Source organism: Ambystoma mexicanum, chromosome 7q (assembly GCF_040938575.1).
Source record: "Ambystoma mexicanum isolate Mex_15411 chromosome 7q, UKY_AmexF1_1, whole genome shotgun sequence".
Lineage (NCBI taxonomy): Eukaryota > Metazoa > Chordata > Amphibia > Caudata > Ambystomatidae > Ambystoma > Ambystoma mexicanum.
In genome coordinates, this window is record NC_090941.1 from 844065583 (window position 1) to 844081190 (window position 15608).

Below are 15608 nucleotides of genomic sequence, written 5' to 3' on the forward strand. Positions count from 1 at the left end.
GCAACTTTTGAGCTGCCTGGATTTGCTGTCATGCTCCTTTTTCGCTGAGTGAACATTGCCATCTCTTAGCTGCTCTCAGGAGTGCATTCCGCTGGATTTGCCTTTCCTTAAGATATAGATATAGATATATATATATATAGGTGTGGGTGTTCAAGCATTAAAGTTGTGTTTTTGTTACATCTCCCCATCCCATCTTCTCCCTCCATTGCACCTTAAGCATCGTAAGTGGCCCAGTTCAACCTCAGCATCCCTTTAAATACATACATAGCAGAAATCACTTGAGGAAGAAAATATTTTTGGATTGTGTCCCAAAGTTTAACAAAAGGTTACAAAGCTAAACTTGGAAACAACTCTGTTTTACGGTTATACTTTATAGAACGGAGCAGAAGTTGTAGCGTTACATAGCTAAAAAAAGAAAATATTTTTTGTTAAAGTATTCGCTTTTTCAACATTGAATGTTACCATTGGTAAATCCCATGCATTATAAAATTAATCTGCCATACAGCTCAGTTTCCCCATACACAATATAACAAAATATAAACACAGTCAGAACATGTTTACCAAACGATCTAGCCAATTACAACAGTTGGCATGACTCTGTTGTAACCAGTCTTGTAATGTACAAAGATGTTTCTTGTTATCCTGAAAATTTGCAAAACACAGCAAACAAAATATAATGCCAGTTTTAATTAAACACGTTTCGAGGCACCAAATATGGATACATGACGATTATCTTTAAGCTAAAGAAATGCATCTCTTTTAAACATTACAGATTTCGGCTAGTGATTTTTTCAGATTGAATCATTATTAAATATTTCCCAACTTTAAACTCGTCATTAGAATGGCAAAGTGTTCCCAAGGTACAATGCATCAGCAATAACTACTACACAATGAATTTAAATGTTCAGCAATTCAAAAACACATTTCTTGTGAAACATCATTACAACACTGCCAGATACTGCCACAACAGCTAAAAATCATACTGCACTGCATGCATGATGTAGGCTGGTTTTACGGGACGGTCTCATGCAGCGGCATAGCAGGACTTTGCAGTGATAAGGGGGCTTTTATTTTCAATAATTTCCTTGGAGATAGTTCCAACACATTAGAACATACGCTTCAAATCAAGGTATTACACACTACATTGATTTAAAAGACTCAAAGATGGACCAAGATTTAAAAAAAAAGAAATTTTGTAAAAAAATCTGTAAAGGATGGAGCGTGGAAAGTTGATGAATGCACTTTTTTTTTGTTTTTTTTTTTTAAAGGAGGTCGTTATCCTACAGACTTATTATTAACGAGCAGGGACTTTTGGGGAGTTTATAATTATAGTGGGGTAGTTGCCTATGTTCAGTAAAACATTAAAAAAACCCGGGCAACTACTCTACTTCAGAGCTTTGGGTTGTAATCTTTAAATAAGACCACTGAAAATTAAATGTTAATTTGTGGGAAAGGACCAACAAATGAGTTTTATGGACAGGCATTTTGCGATTATATACAAAGAAATTAGAGTTATTTTGATCAGATTGGAAGTTACTTGAGGTAGATGTAATAAGAATGTTGGCACGGCACAAGGCAATGGTGTCTGCATTCTGGATTGGCTGCAAATAAGGAACATTCTCATTTCCTGTATGCAAATCAAAGTGCATCTGTATTACCAAACAAAGCACGCTGATGTGCCCCTCAAAACTGCCAACAATGACGTATGCAAACTTGAAGCAGGAGCAAGCTAGGATAGAAATGGCATGCAGGGACGTGATCGGTTATTGACCCTCCCAACCGATGTGGTCATGCTAGCAAACACGGCTCTCGCGATGCAGGGAATATTCTGGAATATGGAACTAGGGGCAGGTGCGTGTTTTATGCAAAGCATCCCTTCACCTCACCCAACCTTGGCAAAGGTGTCAGAACTATTGTGCAGCATAAACATGTTAAAGGTTCATGGGCTTTCAGTGGGCATCATGGAAGGGAATGCATTGCAGACGGGCTCTCAAGTGAATGCCCACACAGTTACTTACTATTCCTAAACAAATTGCGGGACATTTCTGGGTTCAACAACAATGCAAAGCTTGCAAATCAATAAAAGACAACAAGCTGTACATTTTCACAAGTAAATACGAATTTGACAAGTGCTCTGAATAGGCAATTTGCACCTGCCTCACTCCACTTGCACAACACGTTTGTGGTCCTGAAGTGCACTATTCTTCCCAATTTCCCCATAAACTCGTAACTCAGTAAGGGAACGCCAATAATGAAATGATGTGTAGACGGCTCTCCTAAAATCCCAAACTCCATTTCATCACAACTTCCCCTCAGGGCATCAGAAGAACTAGGGGGCGCACGAGTACAACAACATTCTCTTTTCACCCATCAGCATTACTATCTGAATGCATCAACTAGCTTCACCAGCGGCATCTACCAGTCTGCTTTTCATCTTTAGGAGTAATTCTCTTGCTCAATGGGTTTCCTTGTGCCATCAGTTAGCACTGTGCCCAACACTAAGATACATTCACTTTATAGCCACTGAAGATACATCTGTTCGATATAGTGCAGGTCTAACAAGATCACTTTTCAAAAGGTCATACAGAGTTGATGCAACTTTCAGCTATTTCAAAAAGATAATAATATACATCTGTCCGCCTTGCAATCTCATATGCAGTTTCACCCAGATTATTTTTAAGATTCGGCTTTATGTATCGATTCATCAGTAGAAGTTCCAGAGTGTCTTTGCTCTCGCGGTTTCCTGCCGCTAGATGTAATGGTGTGAGCAAACCTTTGGTCTGAGAGTTGATATCTGCCCCATGCTGGAGCAAGAACGAAGCTACCTTTGTGTTGTTCCACTTGCAAGCACTGTGAAGTGGCGTCCATCCATCCACTGTGACAGCACGAACATCGGCACCACGTGCTATCAACTCGCGAGCAATCTCCAGATGTCCATTGTAAGCAGCTCGATGCAGCGGAGTGTACTCATCTTCATCCTTGACATTAACTAAAGCTGAACTTTGAGAAAGATGTCTTTGAACCGTGGCAAGCTGATGGGAAAAAAAGAAACATACATTTTTAGCACCCTCCTTCCACTCTAAACAAATTACCCATTCAACGAATATGCAATCTCACTCTGCCAAATTCTAGTTGTCAACATTTGAATGGCACCAACATGGCTTAACGGGCTATGGGAGAACAGTTGCAGTTCAAGCGCTGGAGGTTTGTTGCTGACTGGTCAAAGTAAGCTACATGGATATCATTAGAACGCTGTATTTATTTGATGTAAGAAGTACTTTAAAAAGCAAGCAAGAGTAGAGGCAGACCGATGTGAATAAGGAACAGTTCCAGAGTTTAGGGAAGAGAAATAAAAATGGAAGTGGCCACAGGAAGGTGTGGGGGAAACGCCTAATAAGAAAAGAACAGCAGATCAAAGAGGCAGAGAGAAGGATTAGATGGGAAGTCAAAGCAGGAGATCAGCCAAGAAAAAGCATTGAACGGCAGTCCAGTCAGATATACATTGGGTTAAGAATAAGAGGCTTTGTGGCAGAAAAAGTAAGAAAAGCTGTAAAAATGAAAAAAGAAGGAATGATAAAGAGCAAAGATGAGGAGGAATGTGAGTGATCAATAATACAGAGGTAATCAGCACAGGAGGAAAAAGAAAGTCGAGGGGGTATTGAATAAAAGAAGGACAACCATGGGAAGAGTCATGAGAGATGGGAATTTCTGTATAGGATACATTAAAGGTGGAGAGAATGACAGAGAATCAAAGACTTGATGGCAAAAAGACAGATAGAAGCGGGCAATTAATCACTGAAGAAAGACTAGGAAGCAAACAATTGACAACTGTCAGCATAGAAGTGATACTTTAGACCGAAAGAGTGAATAATAATTAAAAAAAAGAGGTGCAACATAGAAATTAAATAGCAGTCCAGGAACTGAACCTTGCGGGTCCCTGAAATGGAGAGAGGATAGTTATCATTAGCCCAAGATGCAGAGTAGGGGGGGATTGGATAGTTGGGAAGAGAATCACGAAATAACTGGACCAGCAATCCCAAGAGAAGAGAAGAGAAGAATGGAAGGATCCACACTATTAAAACCTGGAGATACGTCTAGAAGAATAAGGAGAGAGGATTGTTTAGAATGGCAAGAAGGTGGGGAAGTTACTGACATGAGAGCAGTTTCAATGGATTTAGGGGAATAAACTGAATTTAGGGGGGGGGGAAGAAGTTAGTATTAAAGTATGAAGAGAAAGAACAGCATGCTGGAGAATTTCAGAAAAATGGAACCACACTTGAGGAGAGAGATTTTATTTAAGAATTGGTAAGATTGTAACATGCTGAAAAGGGAATGTCATAAAAGACTAGATGAAAAGAGAAGCCAGATATAGAAGGAGAAGATGATATACTCAAGGAATGAGAGCAGAAGGCATGGGGATCAAGGAGAGAGGCAGCAGGATTACCGCTTTATTTATTTTTTTTATTGCATTTGTTAAACGTCCAAACCCAGGGGTATCACAGCGTTGGTTACTTAGAAGATTAGCTGGTGACAGATGAAGTTAAAACAAATACGGGAATTATCTTAAACGTTACATACACAGTACAGAATTATCAAGCTTGTTACATAAACAGTGAGGATGCACGTCTAACTGGGGCCATGGTAAGGAGTAGACTAGTTGAATTTATTTAATAGCCAGATTTTGATCAGCTTCTTAAAGCGCTGACGTAATAGTTTGTTTCTAATGTGGACTGGGAGATTGTACCACAACTTAGGTGCAGCTACTGGGAGCTGGATCCCCCGGCTATAATGCTCTTGAACCTGGGTACATTCAAATGTGTGCTGATCTGGATCTTAGGGATCTAGTTGATCCCTAATGGGTGACAATTGTTTAGGTACGAAGGGGCATCCTTGGTAATACATTTGTGTGCCGTGATCAGGGTTTTAAATATAATTCTAGCTTGGACAGGAAGCCAGTGTACACCTCTTCTGATGTGGGAGATAGGTTTGTTCCTGGTGGCAAGGCTGATCAGAGGGCTTTGTTCTGTAACAGTTGCATTTTGGCCAGGCTCGTTGTTGAGGTGCCCAATAGGAGGATATTGCAATAGTCTAATTTGGATAGTATGAGGGCTCGTGCTAATGTGAGGCAGTTCTGTGGCGTAAGGCATTGGCGGCTAGTGTAGGGGGTTGATGAGGATAGGGCATTGATGTGCTTAGTCATGGATAAGGGGGTATCTAGGTATACACCCAATGTGTTTACCTGTTTTAGGACAGGGATAGATGTACCATCGATAGTGATGGTAGCGTAGTCTGCAGGAAGAGATTTTAGGCGGGCGGGTGATCCTACAAGGAGGAACTCAGTTTTGTCATTAAGACAGTGGTTATTGGTAGCCATCCAATTTGGTATAATAGCCTAGATCTTATTAATGGTAGTGGCATCAAGTTTATAATCCCCCATGATGGGGGATAAGGATCTGCGTATCATCTGCGAAATGTGTGTATACGACTCCCATGGCGTCAAGAGCTACAAATAAAATATTAATATCGGGGTTGTACAATGTAGGAGATAGAGCCTTGAGGAACACCTATAGGTACAGGATGGGATCTGTAGCCTCATCTCCGATAAAGACTCGAGAGGTGCATTCTGATAAAAAGGACTTGACCCACAAAGCAGCATCTGGGTAGAAGTTGAAGTTTTCCGACAGAGCAAGGCACAATTTGTCATGACCTAACAAATCAAACGGGGCTGACAGATCGAGGAGGAGAAGGATACCCAGGTTACCAGCGTCACAAATACTGTCCATCTGGATTTTTAAGTCTAGGAGTGCTGTTTCAGTTCTGCGTTTAGGCCGGAAGCCTGATTGCCTGGCTCCTAGCAGGCGGTTGCTTTACAGGTAATCTTGAATTTGAAAATAGGCTATTCGGTCCACTATTTTCAGTAAGAATGGGACAGTCATAATGGGCCAGTAGTTGTTAGGAATGGATGGATGGGGCTAAGGCCGGTTTCTTCAGTAGAGAGGTTACCCATGCCACTTGGATGCTGGCGGGGATAGAGTTGGTAATGAAAGTGGCATTAATAAAGTCACTGATAATGGGTATTAGTGCAGGAGCACAAAGTTTGACCAAATGTACAGGAAAGGTGTCGTGGCGGGGGTGCAACAAAACATGCACTTGGATCCATATCTGGTGGCAGTGCCCCATACCGAAGCCCTTCTGGGATGTGGTAGTCAAAGAAATGAGAGGTATCTTTGATCCCCAGGTGATGAAGGACATTGGAGAAGCTATGTTGGGCTTGGGTGATGTGCTGGATCCCTCGCTACCGAAGCCACAAAGGAAGGCCTATATGATAATCAGCGTAGCAGCACACTCATTAATAGCACAAAAACGGAGCAACCCTCGATACCCAGTGAGCAGGACTGGATAACCAAAATCTGGCACTTCGCCGCTCTAGAGTGGGCAACCTATTCAGTCCAAGGGGACTATATCAAATTGAGAGTGGAATGGGACTTGGTCTTAACTTTTCTACATAAAGACTATCGGGAACAATGGTGCTATTAGAAACTGAGACTATTGGACATCCTTTGATTAATAACTTGAGATGCTTTGGACTGTTCCCTCATAAACTTCTTGGTATGGCGATCCTAGGGTGGGGAGGGGGAGAACCAGTAAGGGGGAACGAGGGGGTAAGGGGGACTGTTATTGTTTGAAAGTTGAAATGCCAATAAAAACACATTTTTAAAAAACTGGCCGATAGGGAATCGTGCTCTTAGGAATCAATGGAATTCTGAAGGTATGTTAATTATTTTGCGTAATAAATACTCTTAAGCTTTTTGGAAACTAATACATTAATTGGGTGTTTCCCAGCCAGCATGCCAGCTTAATTTGGTGTCTGAAGAAGATCAGATATCCCATTTTGAAGTCTTGCATTCTGCCTATGACTCATATTTTCATTTTCAGATTTCTGTCAGTTCAAGTGACGATCGGAAGCTTGAAGTAGATGGCGGTAATATCGAAGCAGCGAGGGGCCACCAGGGGGCGCGCAGGCAATGGCTGCCTAAACGTGCTGCTCTCCCCGAAGCCAGGCGTCCAGAGGGAATTGAGCTCCCCCGCCCCCCCCCCCGAAACCCCCCTCGGCGGGCCCAACGCAGCGAATAGGACGGGTGAACCCTCGGGGCGCCCCGCGAGAGAAAGAGCGGAGCCCGACGACCCCGGGGTTCCCGAGATCGGGTCCAGCGAAAGAAGACGCGGCCTGAACGGGCCCCACGCCAGAGGAGGGACGAGGCCGCCTCGCCTTGACGAGAGGCCGGAAGTATTGCGAGCCCGGTGGTGGCTCGGGAGACGGGCTCCCCCCTCCCCTCCCCCCCACCGCCCGGACCAGAGAAGTGGCGGAATAGCGCCCCCGGCCCGGGAGACCGTCCCGGAGCGCTCGCGGTTGGATCCGCTTGAGCGGAGCGCACCGGCGCTCAGACGCCCTCCGCCCCCATCGGGAGTCCCCGGGGCAGGGCCGCTCCCCCGCTGGCGCGGGTGGGGATATCTCACCGCACACCTGGATTAAGCGCGGGGGGGCCCCCTGGAATACATCGACCCCATCCAGGGGGGTCCAGTCTTGGGCGCCCTGCCCCCCCACGGACAGAAGAACTTGGGGTGGTCGGGGTGTGAGGCCCCCACCCACTGTTGGTAGGGCGTGTGCCCGCCCCCCCCCCACAACACGAGAGCCCTCGGGCAGGGCGTCGGGGTCGTGGTGCCCTCCGCCCCCGCCGGCCCAGGCCACACCCTTCTACAAGGCGGCCAGAAGAAGCCCCGGACCACTGCGGCAGACATCGAGGGGGTGAGAGGCCCCCACCCAGGGATGGGTGGGGCGTGTGCCCGCCCCCCCCCCCCAAGAAAAGACTAACCCCCAGGAAACAGCCAAGACCCATCTGTTTCGCGAGCGAGCGGCCTCGCCTGGCCTCCCCCCCCTTGCACGAGCGCCCCGGGAGGAAGATCGAGTGCGGACCCGGAGTGGGTGGGGGGGGGGGTCGACACTGCGAGGTGCAGGTAAATACCAGATGAACTTGCGAGAAGCCTTACAGGGATACCGTTTACAGGAGACCCCCAGAGGTAACATGAGTACGAGCCCCCAAGGAACTATGGCCCAACCCGAGGATGCAGCCCCCTCATCGGCAGCAATGGAAAGAGGCTTTGCCTCGATCTTGCAGGAAATCAGGGACATGCGTTCCGATATAGCCCAGAAGTTTGAAAAAATGGACCAGAGGGTGGACAAGGTCGAAGATAGACTATTACAAGTGGAGGCCAACCAATCTTCAACAGTAGCCCAGGACATACAACTATGTATGAGGCTGGAAGCCCTGGAGAAGAGGGACGAGGAAAGGGGCCGACAGATGGATGACTTTGAAAACGGGGAGAGGCGGAACAACCTCAGAATTTTCGGGGTACCTGAAGCGGAGGGGGAAACGGAGAGGGACGTCACCCGAATAGTGAAGGACATCATCACCCTCCTATTCGCACAGGAGATGACAACCGAGCCCACATTTGACAGAGTGCATAGGGCAGGGGGCAGAGCGGGGGCCCCCCGGTCAATTTTGGTCCGGTTCCACTATTACTCGGAAAAGACAAAAGGTGCTGGAAGAGGTCCGAAAGACCAGAGAAATCGCCTACAACAACGCTCAGGTCTCAATATATCAGGATCTTTCCTCCTACACGCTGGCCAAGCGCAGACTGTGCCGACCCCTTACGCTACTATTCAAAGAAAAGGGCGTGCGTTATAGATGGGGCTACCCCTTCTCCCTGAACTTTGAATACATGGGCCAACGCTCAACCCTGATCACGGAAGAAGACATCCGGAGTGCTATTCAAGAGTATACACTGGATCCGCATCCCCGGAGGGGACCAGTGGGACCAGAGAACTTGAGAACAAATAGCCCCGGCCCGTCCGGAGAGAGGAGAAGGCGCACCGGTGCAAGGACATTTCGGAAAATGAACACCCCATCACCGGCAAAAGCGGGAGAACGAAATGACCCGGAGGACTGAGAACGGGGGTGACGCACCGAATCCGGGACGGATATGCGCAGATTCGGAGAGTCTACCACTACTACCGTCCCCACGAACAGCAAGTACAGGGGACACATGGTCGGTTTACAGCCGGGGAGGAAACATTGGGGGCTCGAGGGTATGAGCTTTATGTGTGAAATGCCTGGCCGAGGTGGGCAGGCTGGTGGTTCGGCCAAAAGCCAGCAATGGCAGAACTAATTGGCTGGACGCCGGGGGGGTTGGGGGTGTTTACGGGAGTTGGGGTTGTTCAGACACGGTTGGAGTACGGGGGGCAGTTGGGGTGTTCTAGGCCCACCCGGGGGGGGGGGGGGAGGGGGAAGGGAACAAAGGGGACCACAAAGTAGAACCAAGGGAGCACGTGAAGAAAAGAGATACGAGGGTATTGACCGAGAGGGAGGGAATCAGGGACTATGGCTGATAGTCTGCCTGCCCTGGGAGTGGGCTCCCTCAATGTACGGGGCTTAAACACGCCCACAAAGAGATCCCTGGTCTGCAGAGAGTTTAGAAGGGCCAACCTCGACATCCTCTTTTTGCAGGAAACCCACTGGCCACGGGGGAAGGAACCCACAATCCGGGGAGGAGGTATTGGGGAGGTCTTCAGTGCATCCCACAAAAATAAAAAGAGAGGGGTGGCCATCTTGGTGGCGTGGAACGTGGGGCTCGAGAAAGAGGCCGTGCTGAAAGACCCAGAGGGTCGCTACCTGATGGTGCGGGGATCCCTGCAGGGAGCCCCCCTTACCCTAGCCGTTGTCTACGGCCCAAATGAAGGCCAAATCCAGTTCTGGGAGGAGGTGAGGCACAAACTCAAAGGCTTTGTCCACGGGACGGTGGTGGTGGGGGGGGGACTTTAACATGGTCTTGGACCCAACCCGGGACAGGAAAAGACCTGGTCCCCACCCCCCTCTTCACTTACTACTCATCCGTACACACGTCATTTTCCCGGATAGACTATGTCCTGGTGGATGAGACCTTGTATCCATTTGTCACTGGCCATAGGGTTGACCCAGTCCCCTGGTCTGACCACGACTTGGTCCGAGTCACCATAGCAAGAGGGGGTCTTAATGAACACAGGGGAAGATGGAAGTGTAACGATTCCCTCCTGAAGGACGAGGTCCTAGCCCAGGAGGTTCTTGACGCCATTGCAGATTTCTTTGAACTCAATGACAACGGTGAGGTGCGAACACACACTCTGTGGGACGCCTTCAAGGCTACGCTGCGGGGAGTCCTGATCCAATTGGGAGCCCGGAGGAAAAGAGAAAGGGAAGCCCAGGAACGGCATCTGAGGGGGGAAAAAAAATAAAATAAAATAAAAAAATCGCCCAACTCCAACCAGGAGGCCCCCCTACGGAGCCCCTAAATCGTGGCCGCCCTGGACGACTACAGGCTCCAACTAAAAGACCTCCTCCTCCACAAAACAGAGAAGCCTCCACCTGGTTAAACAAAAGTATTATGAAAAAGGGGACAGGGCGGACAGGATCCTAGCTTGGAGGCTGAGGGAGGTACAGAGGAGTAGAATGGTGAAGGCAGTGAAGAACGAGGTGGGGGAGCTGGGATATGATACTTCCCACATTGGAGAGGCCTTCCGCCGATACTATGAAAGGCTATACTCGTCCGAATACAAGGGGGACGGGGGGACGAGATCGAGGAATTCCTAAACTCCATACAGATCCCATCTCTGACTAGGGAGATGGCGGAGGGGTTGGAGGGTCCGGTGACCGAGGAGGAGGTGGAACATGCGATCAGTGGCATGAAGGTGGGCACTTCCCCGGGCGAAGATGGCTACTCAGTCTACTTTTACAAAAGGTTTTGGCTGGCCCTCGCCCCCCACCTGGTCAGGGTGTTCAATGCGGTACTGGAGGGGGGCCCTCTCCCGGACTCCATGATGGAGGCAATCATTGTAGTGCTCCCCAAGGACGGTAGAGACCCCTCGGAGTGCTCCTCCTACCGCCCGATCTCCCTGCTGAATATTGATGTCAAGATCCTGGCCAAGGTCATCGGGAGCCGGGTGGAGGGGATCCTACCGAAGCTGGTCCACGGCGACCAGGTGGGGTTTGTTAGGGGGAGACAGGGCTCAGATAATATTCGTTAAGACTATAGACTTGTTTCACTACGCCCAGGTGTCGGACCTAGACGCGAGCGTCCTTTCCCTGGACTCAGAAAAGGCATTCGACAGGGTCGAGTGGAGGTTCATGGAACTCACCCTTCAGAGGATGGGCTTCGGGACACACATCAGGGACTGGGTGGGCGCGTTATACAGGGCCCCAAAGGCCAGAGTCCAAGTGAATGGTAGATTATCAGACCCATTCCCCCTATCACGAGGGACAAGACAGGGATGCCCACCCTCCCCACTGATCTATGTCCTAACTATGGAACCCCTGGCAATAGCAATCAGAACACACCCAGACATCAGGGGGATCAGGAGAGGGGATGTAGAATTCAAGCTCTCCCCGTTTGCGGACGATATCCTGGCCTATCTGGAGGACCCAAGAGCCTCACTCCCCCCCCTCCTGTCCCTGCTGACTGCATTTGGGCACTTTTCAGGCCTAAAGATCAACACATCTAAATCAGTCCTCCTCCCCATGAGAACTCGGGACCCAGGCCTGGCCTCTTCGGACAGTCTGGGGGGAATAGCGGTGGGGAAGACCTCTATCAGATACCTGGGGATCTTTCTGACCAGGGACCTTCCAATCTCGCCCCTGCCAACTATGACCCCGTTATGTCACAGGTCACCGCTGATTTAAGGAGATGGGGCTCCATGATCCTGTCCTGGTACGGCCGCATGACGGCAGTGAAAATGAATATACTCCCGCGCTTACTATACCTCTTCACCGCTCTCCCTACCAGCGTCCCCGACCAAACCTTCAGGGTTCTCCAGAACGCGGTACGCGAGTTTGTATGGCAGGGCAGGACCCCGAGGACCGCGAAGGCCATTCTTACCTTACCTAGAGAGGAGGGGGGGTTCGGGCTGCCTGACTTCCACCTTTACTTCCGCGCCGCCCAATTGCACGTCCTCCTGGAACACATGAGGGAAGGGATGGGCACATACTGGTCGTACCTGGAGGACATGGATGCGCACCCACTCAAAGTGCGCGACCTCCTATGGGCCCCACATAAATACATCCCAAACAGACTCAAATCCCACCCAACATTGGGAGTTCTCTGGGCAATCTGGAGGGAGGGCCCCCAAACGGCACATCTGACATCATGGCCGTCCCCGATGTCATCCCTTTGGGGTCACCCACTTAGACTGGGAAGCAGGGGGTTCCGTAATGCACAGTCCTGGTCAGATTCAGGGATGGAATGGGCTGAACAAATGTTTAAAGAGGGAGAATTCCTACCATACGAAGATTTGAGGGTCGCCCTCGGCCGGGAGTCAATCTCCATATTCGAATACCTCCGCCTGAAGGGTATCCTGTGTGACCAATCATGGGGCCAGAATCTAAAGAGATAGATGACCCCCTTTGAGAAACTACTCGACACTGCAACCTCCAGGAAGGGGGGGGTATCTGCAATGTATAAAATCCTTAACACTGTTGATGTGGGGAGAAGGAGGGGGTTCCGCACTTTTTGGAACGACCTGGCCGGGGAAGAAATCTCGGAGGACTCCTGGTCGAGGATATTTAAAATAGCATTCCACGGGAACCTGTTCACAGCGGACATGGAGCATAAGAGACCCCGTCAAACTGTCAAAAATGTTCACAGGAACATCCCCCGTTTGCCCGAGGGGATGCGACCAGGCATGCACGAGGGGCCACATGTGGTGGCACTGTCCGAAAGTGCAAACATACTGGGAGAGGGTAAGGGGTTGGATTGCGGAAGTTACGGAGAAACTGCTCCCCCATAATCCCCTGACCGTGCTGCTGGGCCTTCCCCCAGAGGATACGGATGTATACAGATACCCGAGAATGTGGGAAACAATGCTGAGGGCTGGGAGGGTGGCCCTGGCCCAGAAATGGAAGAGCAGGGAGACTCCCGCGAAGGAGGACTGGCTACTTAAGGTTAAAAACATGTTCTTGATGGACAAGTTAACGGCGATGATGAACAATGACATGAACTCTTTCCAGACTAACTGGTACGGGGTACAGCAGATCTGGGGATGGGAGGTCCACTGATGTTCTGGGAGGGAACATGGATGGAAAAGGGCACCCACGGACAGCGGATGACACACAGCCAAACATGCAGTTTAAATTCTCGCTCTTTCCCGAACTCCGGTCACATAAAGTTTGCATCACGTCTCCCTGTGAAGGGGGTTCTACTGGGTTCAAGTTATTGGGGGGGAGGGTTCGTCTTTTTGGGAGGATGAGGGGGGGAGGGGTTCTTTTTCTTTTTTGTTTGGGCTTGTGACTTGTATACTCTATGGTAAAGCTTTCAGCCTGTTTGTTACATTACGAAAATGCTAATAATATAAAGTTAAAAAAAAAAAAATATTGAAGCAGCACTGAAATTGTTCAGTGGTTCATGAGCTTTTGGCCCCAAAAAGCTATCAAATCTATTGTTTAAAGTTGGGGGCGCTGTCGAGCAGCCAAGCAAGATGGCCACCGACCGATTTGAAGAAGCCGAGGCTTCCGACATAGACAGCAATTGTGGTTCTGAATTGGCGCTAAACAGCCGTGGATTAGTGGCTTAGGAATCACCAGTGGAGGACCACCAGCGGTGAATACCATGCGGCCTGAATGGCCTGTTTGACCCTGTGAGGCTGCTGCTGTCGCAGCTTTGAGGACCGTGCTGGAGGTGGCGCCTAGCGCCTCCCGTGTACTGGACACCCTGTGCCCGACGCCAGCGAAGCATCCAGTGCTTTGAGGCGAGTGCAAGGGAGCACCTGCAAGTGTTATATACACCCGCTGACCCTGCCGAGAGTTCCCTGGTTGAGGGCGTGAAGGCACGGATCGTGGTGCTTTGGTCCCTGAGGGTCCGGCTGGGGAATCGGCAGAGACAGCCTGATCGGGGTGCTGCGTGCTGTTGGCGAACCACTTGCTACTGCGCACCTGCCGGGAGGCTCCTCCTGACCCAGTGTGCTGTGCTACCAAGACCAGACCAGACACACGGCCGTGAATGGGGGTGCTGAGGGGTGGACTGTGTCCTGTTGCGGTTCGTGAGCACCAGTCACTCCGAACCCTGCCTGACGACTGTGAAGGGTTGACGGTGTTGCGGCCCGACCGTGTGTCAGCGGCCTTCTACTGTTGCCCGTGGCGGATTACTCCTCTGACACAGGGTCTACTTGGCACAGGTCCCAATACTGTGCTTTGCAGTGCGATCCTTGGGGACTCTGCGGCACCGGCTCATGTTTATTGTGGAACAGCCCAGAGGCTTTAAATAAACGTTTCTCTTACAAGGAGAGGTACCTGCGTACTTGTCTAATACACTGTAGGCAGCGTCCAAGCTGCTTCCTCCTGTGCACTACCATAACTAAGGTGGCTGTCGCTGTACCATCTTCCTCGCTGTATCACATCCTTGTGGCTGGCAAGACGCTCCTGCAGTCTGGACGGCTGTGTTGACGGTGAGGGAGTGGCTCTGTTCTCCCGCACCTCCGCTGATATTCACAATCCACCCACAAAACATGCAGGAACTATGGTGGTGAGCCGTACTCCAGACCCAGGCGACGCTGTCCCTGACACACACTATCATGAGCAAAGCGTGCACACAACAGTCCCTGGTTGACTGGCGATTTGAAGGGTGCTGAAGTGTCTGCAGGGCTCAGTTCTGAACACAGAGCCGCCCCACTGTGTTGGGTCATGAGACAACACAACTCCTAATCTGTCACGTGGCCCTGTGGCGTGGTCATTGATCTGACAAGCGGGGTGCTCCCCTCGCAGTACCGAGAAGATCCTGGCTTCCTGGCTAACCCGCTGAAGCGGTGATACGCGGGTTATTTGAGGGCTGTGGGTCTGGCTCATGCACTGGTGCCTCCCGAGTCAAACGAGGATCTCCAGTGGTAGTGCTGCACCACGAGGCCTACTACAGGGGTGTCACGTCTTGAGCTGCCTGTAAAGTGTAGTGGATCCTGGGCTGAGGCCGGAGAGTCTGCAGAGGAGATATCCTCAACACTTGTCGTGTGCCGGTACTGTGGGAGCTCTCGTGCAAGGGGTACCAGTTGTCCTGTTGAACACTGGGATACAGCTGCTTACGGAACACTTGGCTGCCGGGCAAAGCCTACCAGGCCTATCTCCTGACATTGCAGCATTTAAGACAAAGCTACATTGACTTACAGCTGGAATACAACTGGTAAATCTCCCCCTGGTAATCCTATAATGGGGCATTTGTGAACCTGCTAGAGGGGGCAACTTGTAGACCACATAGACTGGTCCCCGACCTCAAGACTTTCCACACACGCATATTGCTTCCAAGGCTGCGCGGGGGTGCATGGCCCATCGTATTTTATGGATGCTCCGCAGACCTCTGGCCGTTCTGTAGATCCCAATAGAATGCCTAAAGTAATGCCAATGAGTTGCCTTACCTATGAGGTTTGAGCTGTGGCTTGAAGAGGTCCGTGCTGAGGGGGCCCTTCCCTCGCTGCTGCGGCACCCAGGTGGCAGATAGATTGACCTTTTGCTGGCAGATAACTGGCACACCGCTCCACT

At 49.9% G+C, this 15608-nt stretch overlaps 1 protein-coding gene across 1 annotated transcript in view; it reads right to left on the reverse strand.

Annotated features, from left to right (window-relative positions):
* Window positions 1-351: 351 nt before the first annotated feature.
* Window positions 352-15608, reverse strand: part of ANKRD49 (ankyrin repeat domain 49) — a 46605-nt gene continuing 31348 nt past the window's right edge. The window contains exon 3 of the mRNA XM_069639268.1: window positions 352-3032. Coding sequence (XP_069495369.1) covers window positions 2580-3032 — 453 coding nt within the window. The 3' untranslated portion in view covers window positions 352-2579. The remainder of the gene's footprint in view (window positions 3033-15608) is intronic.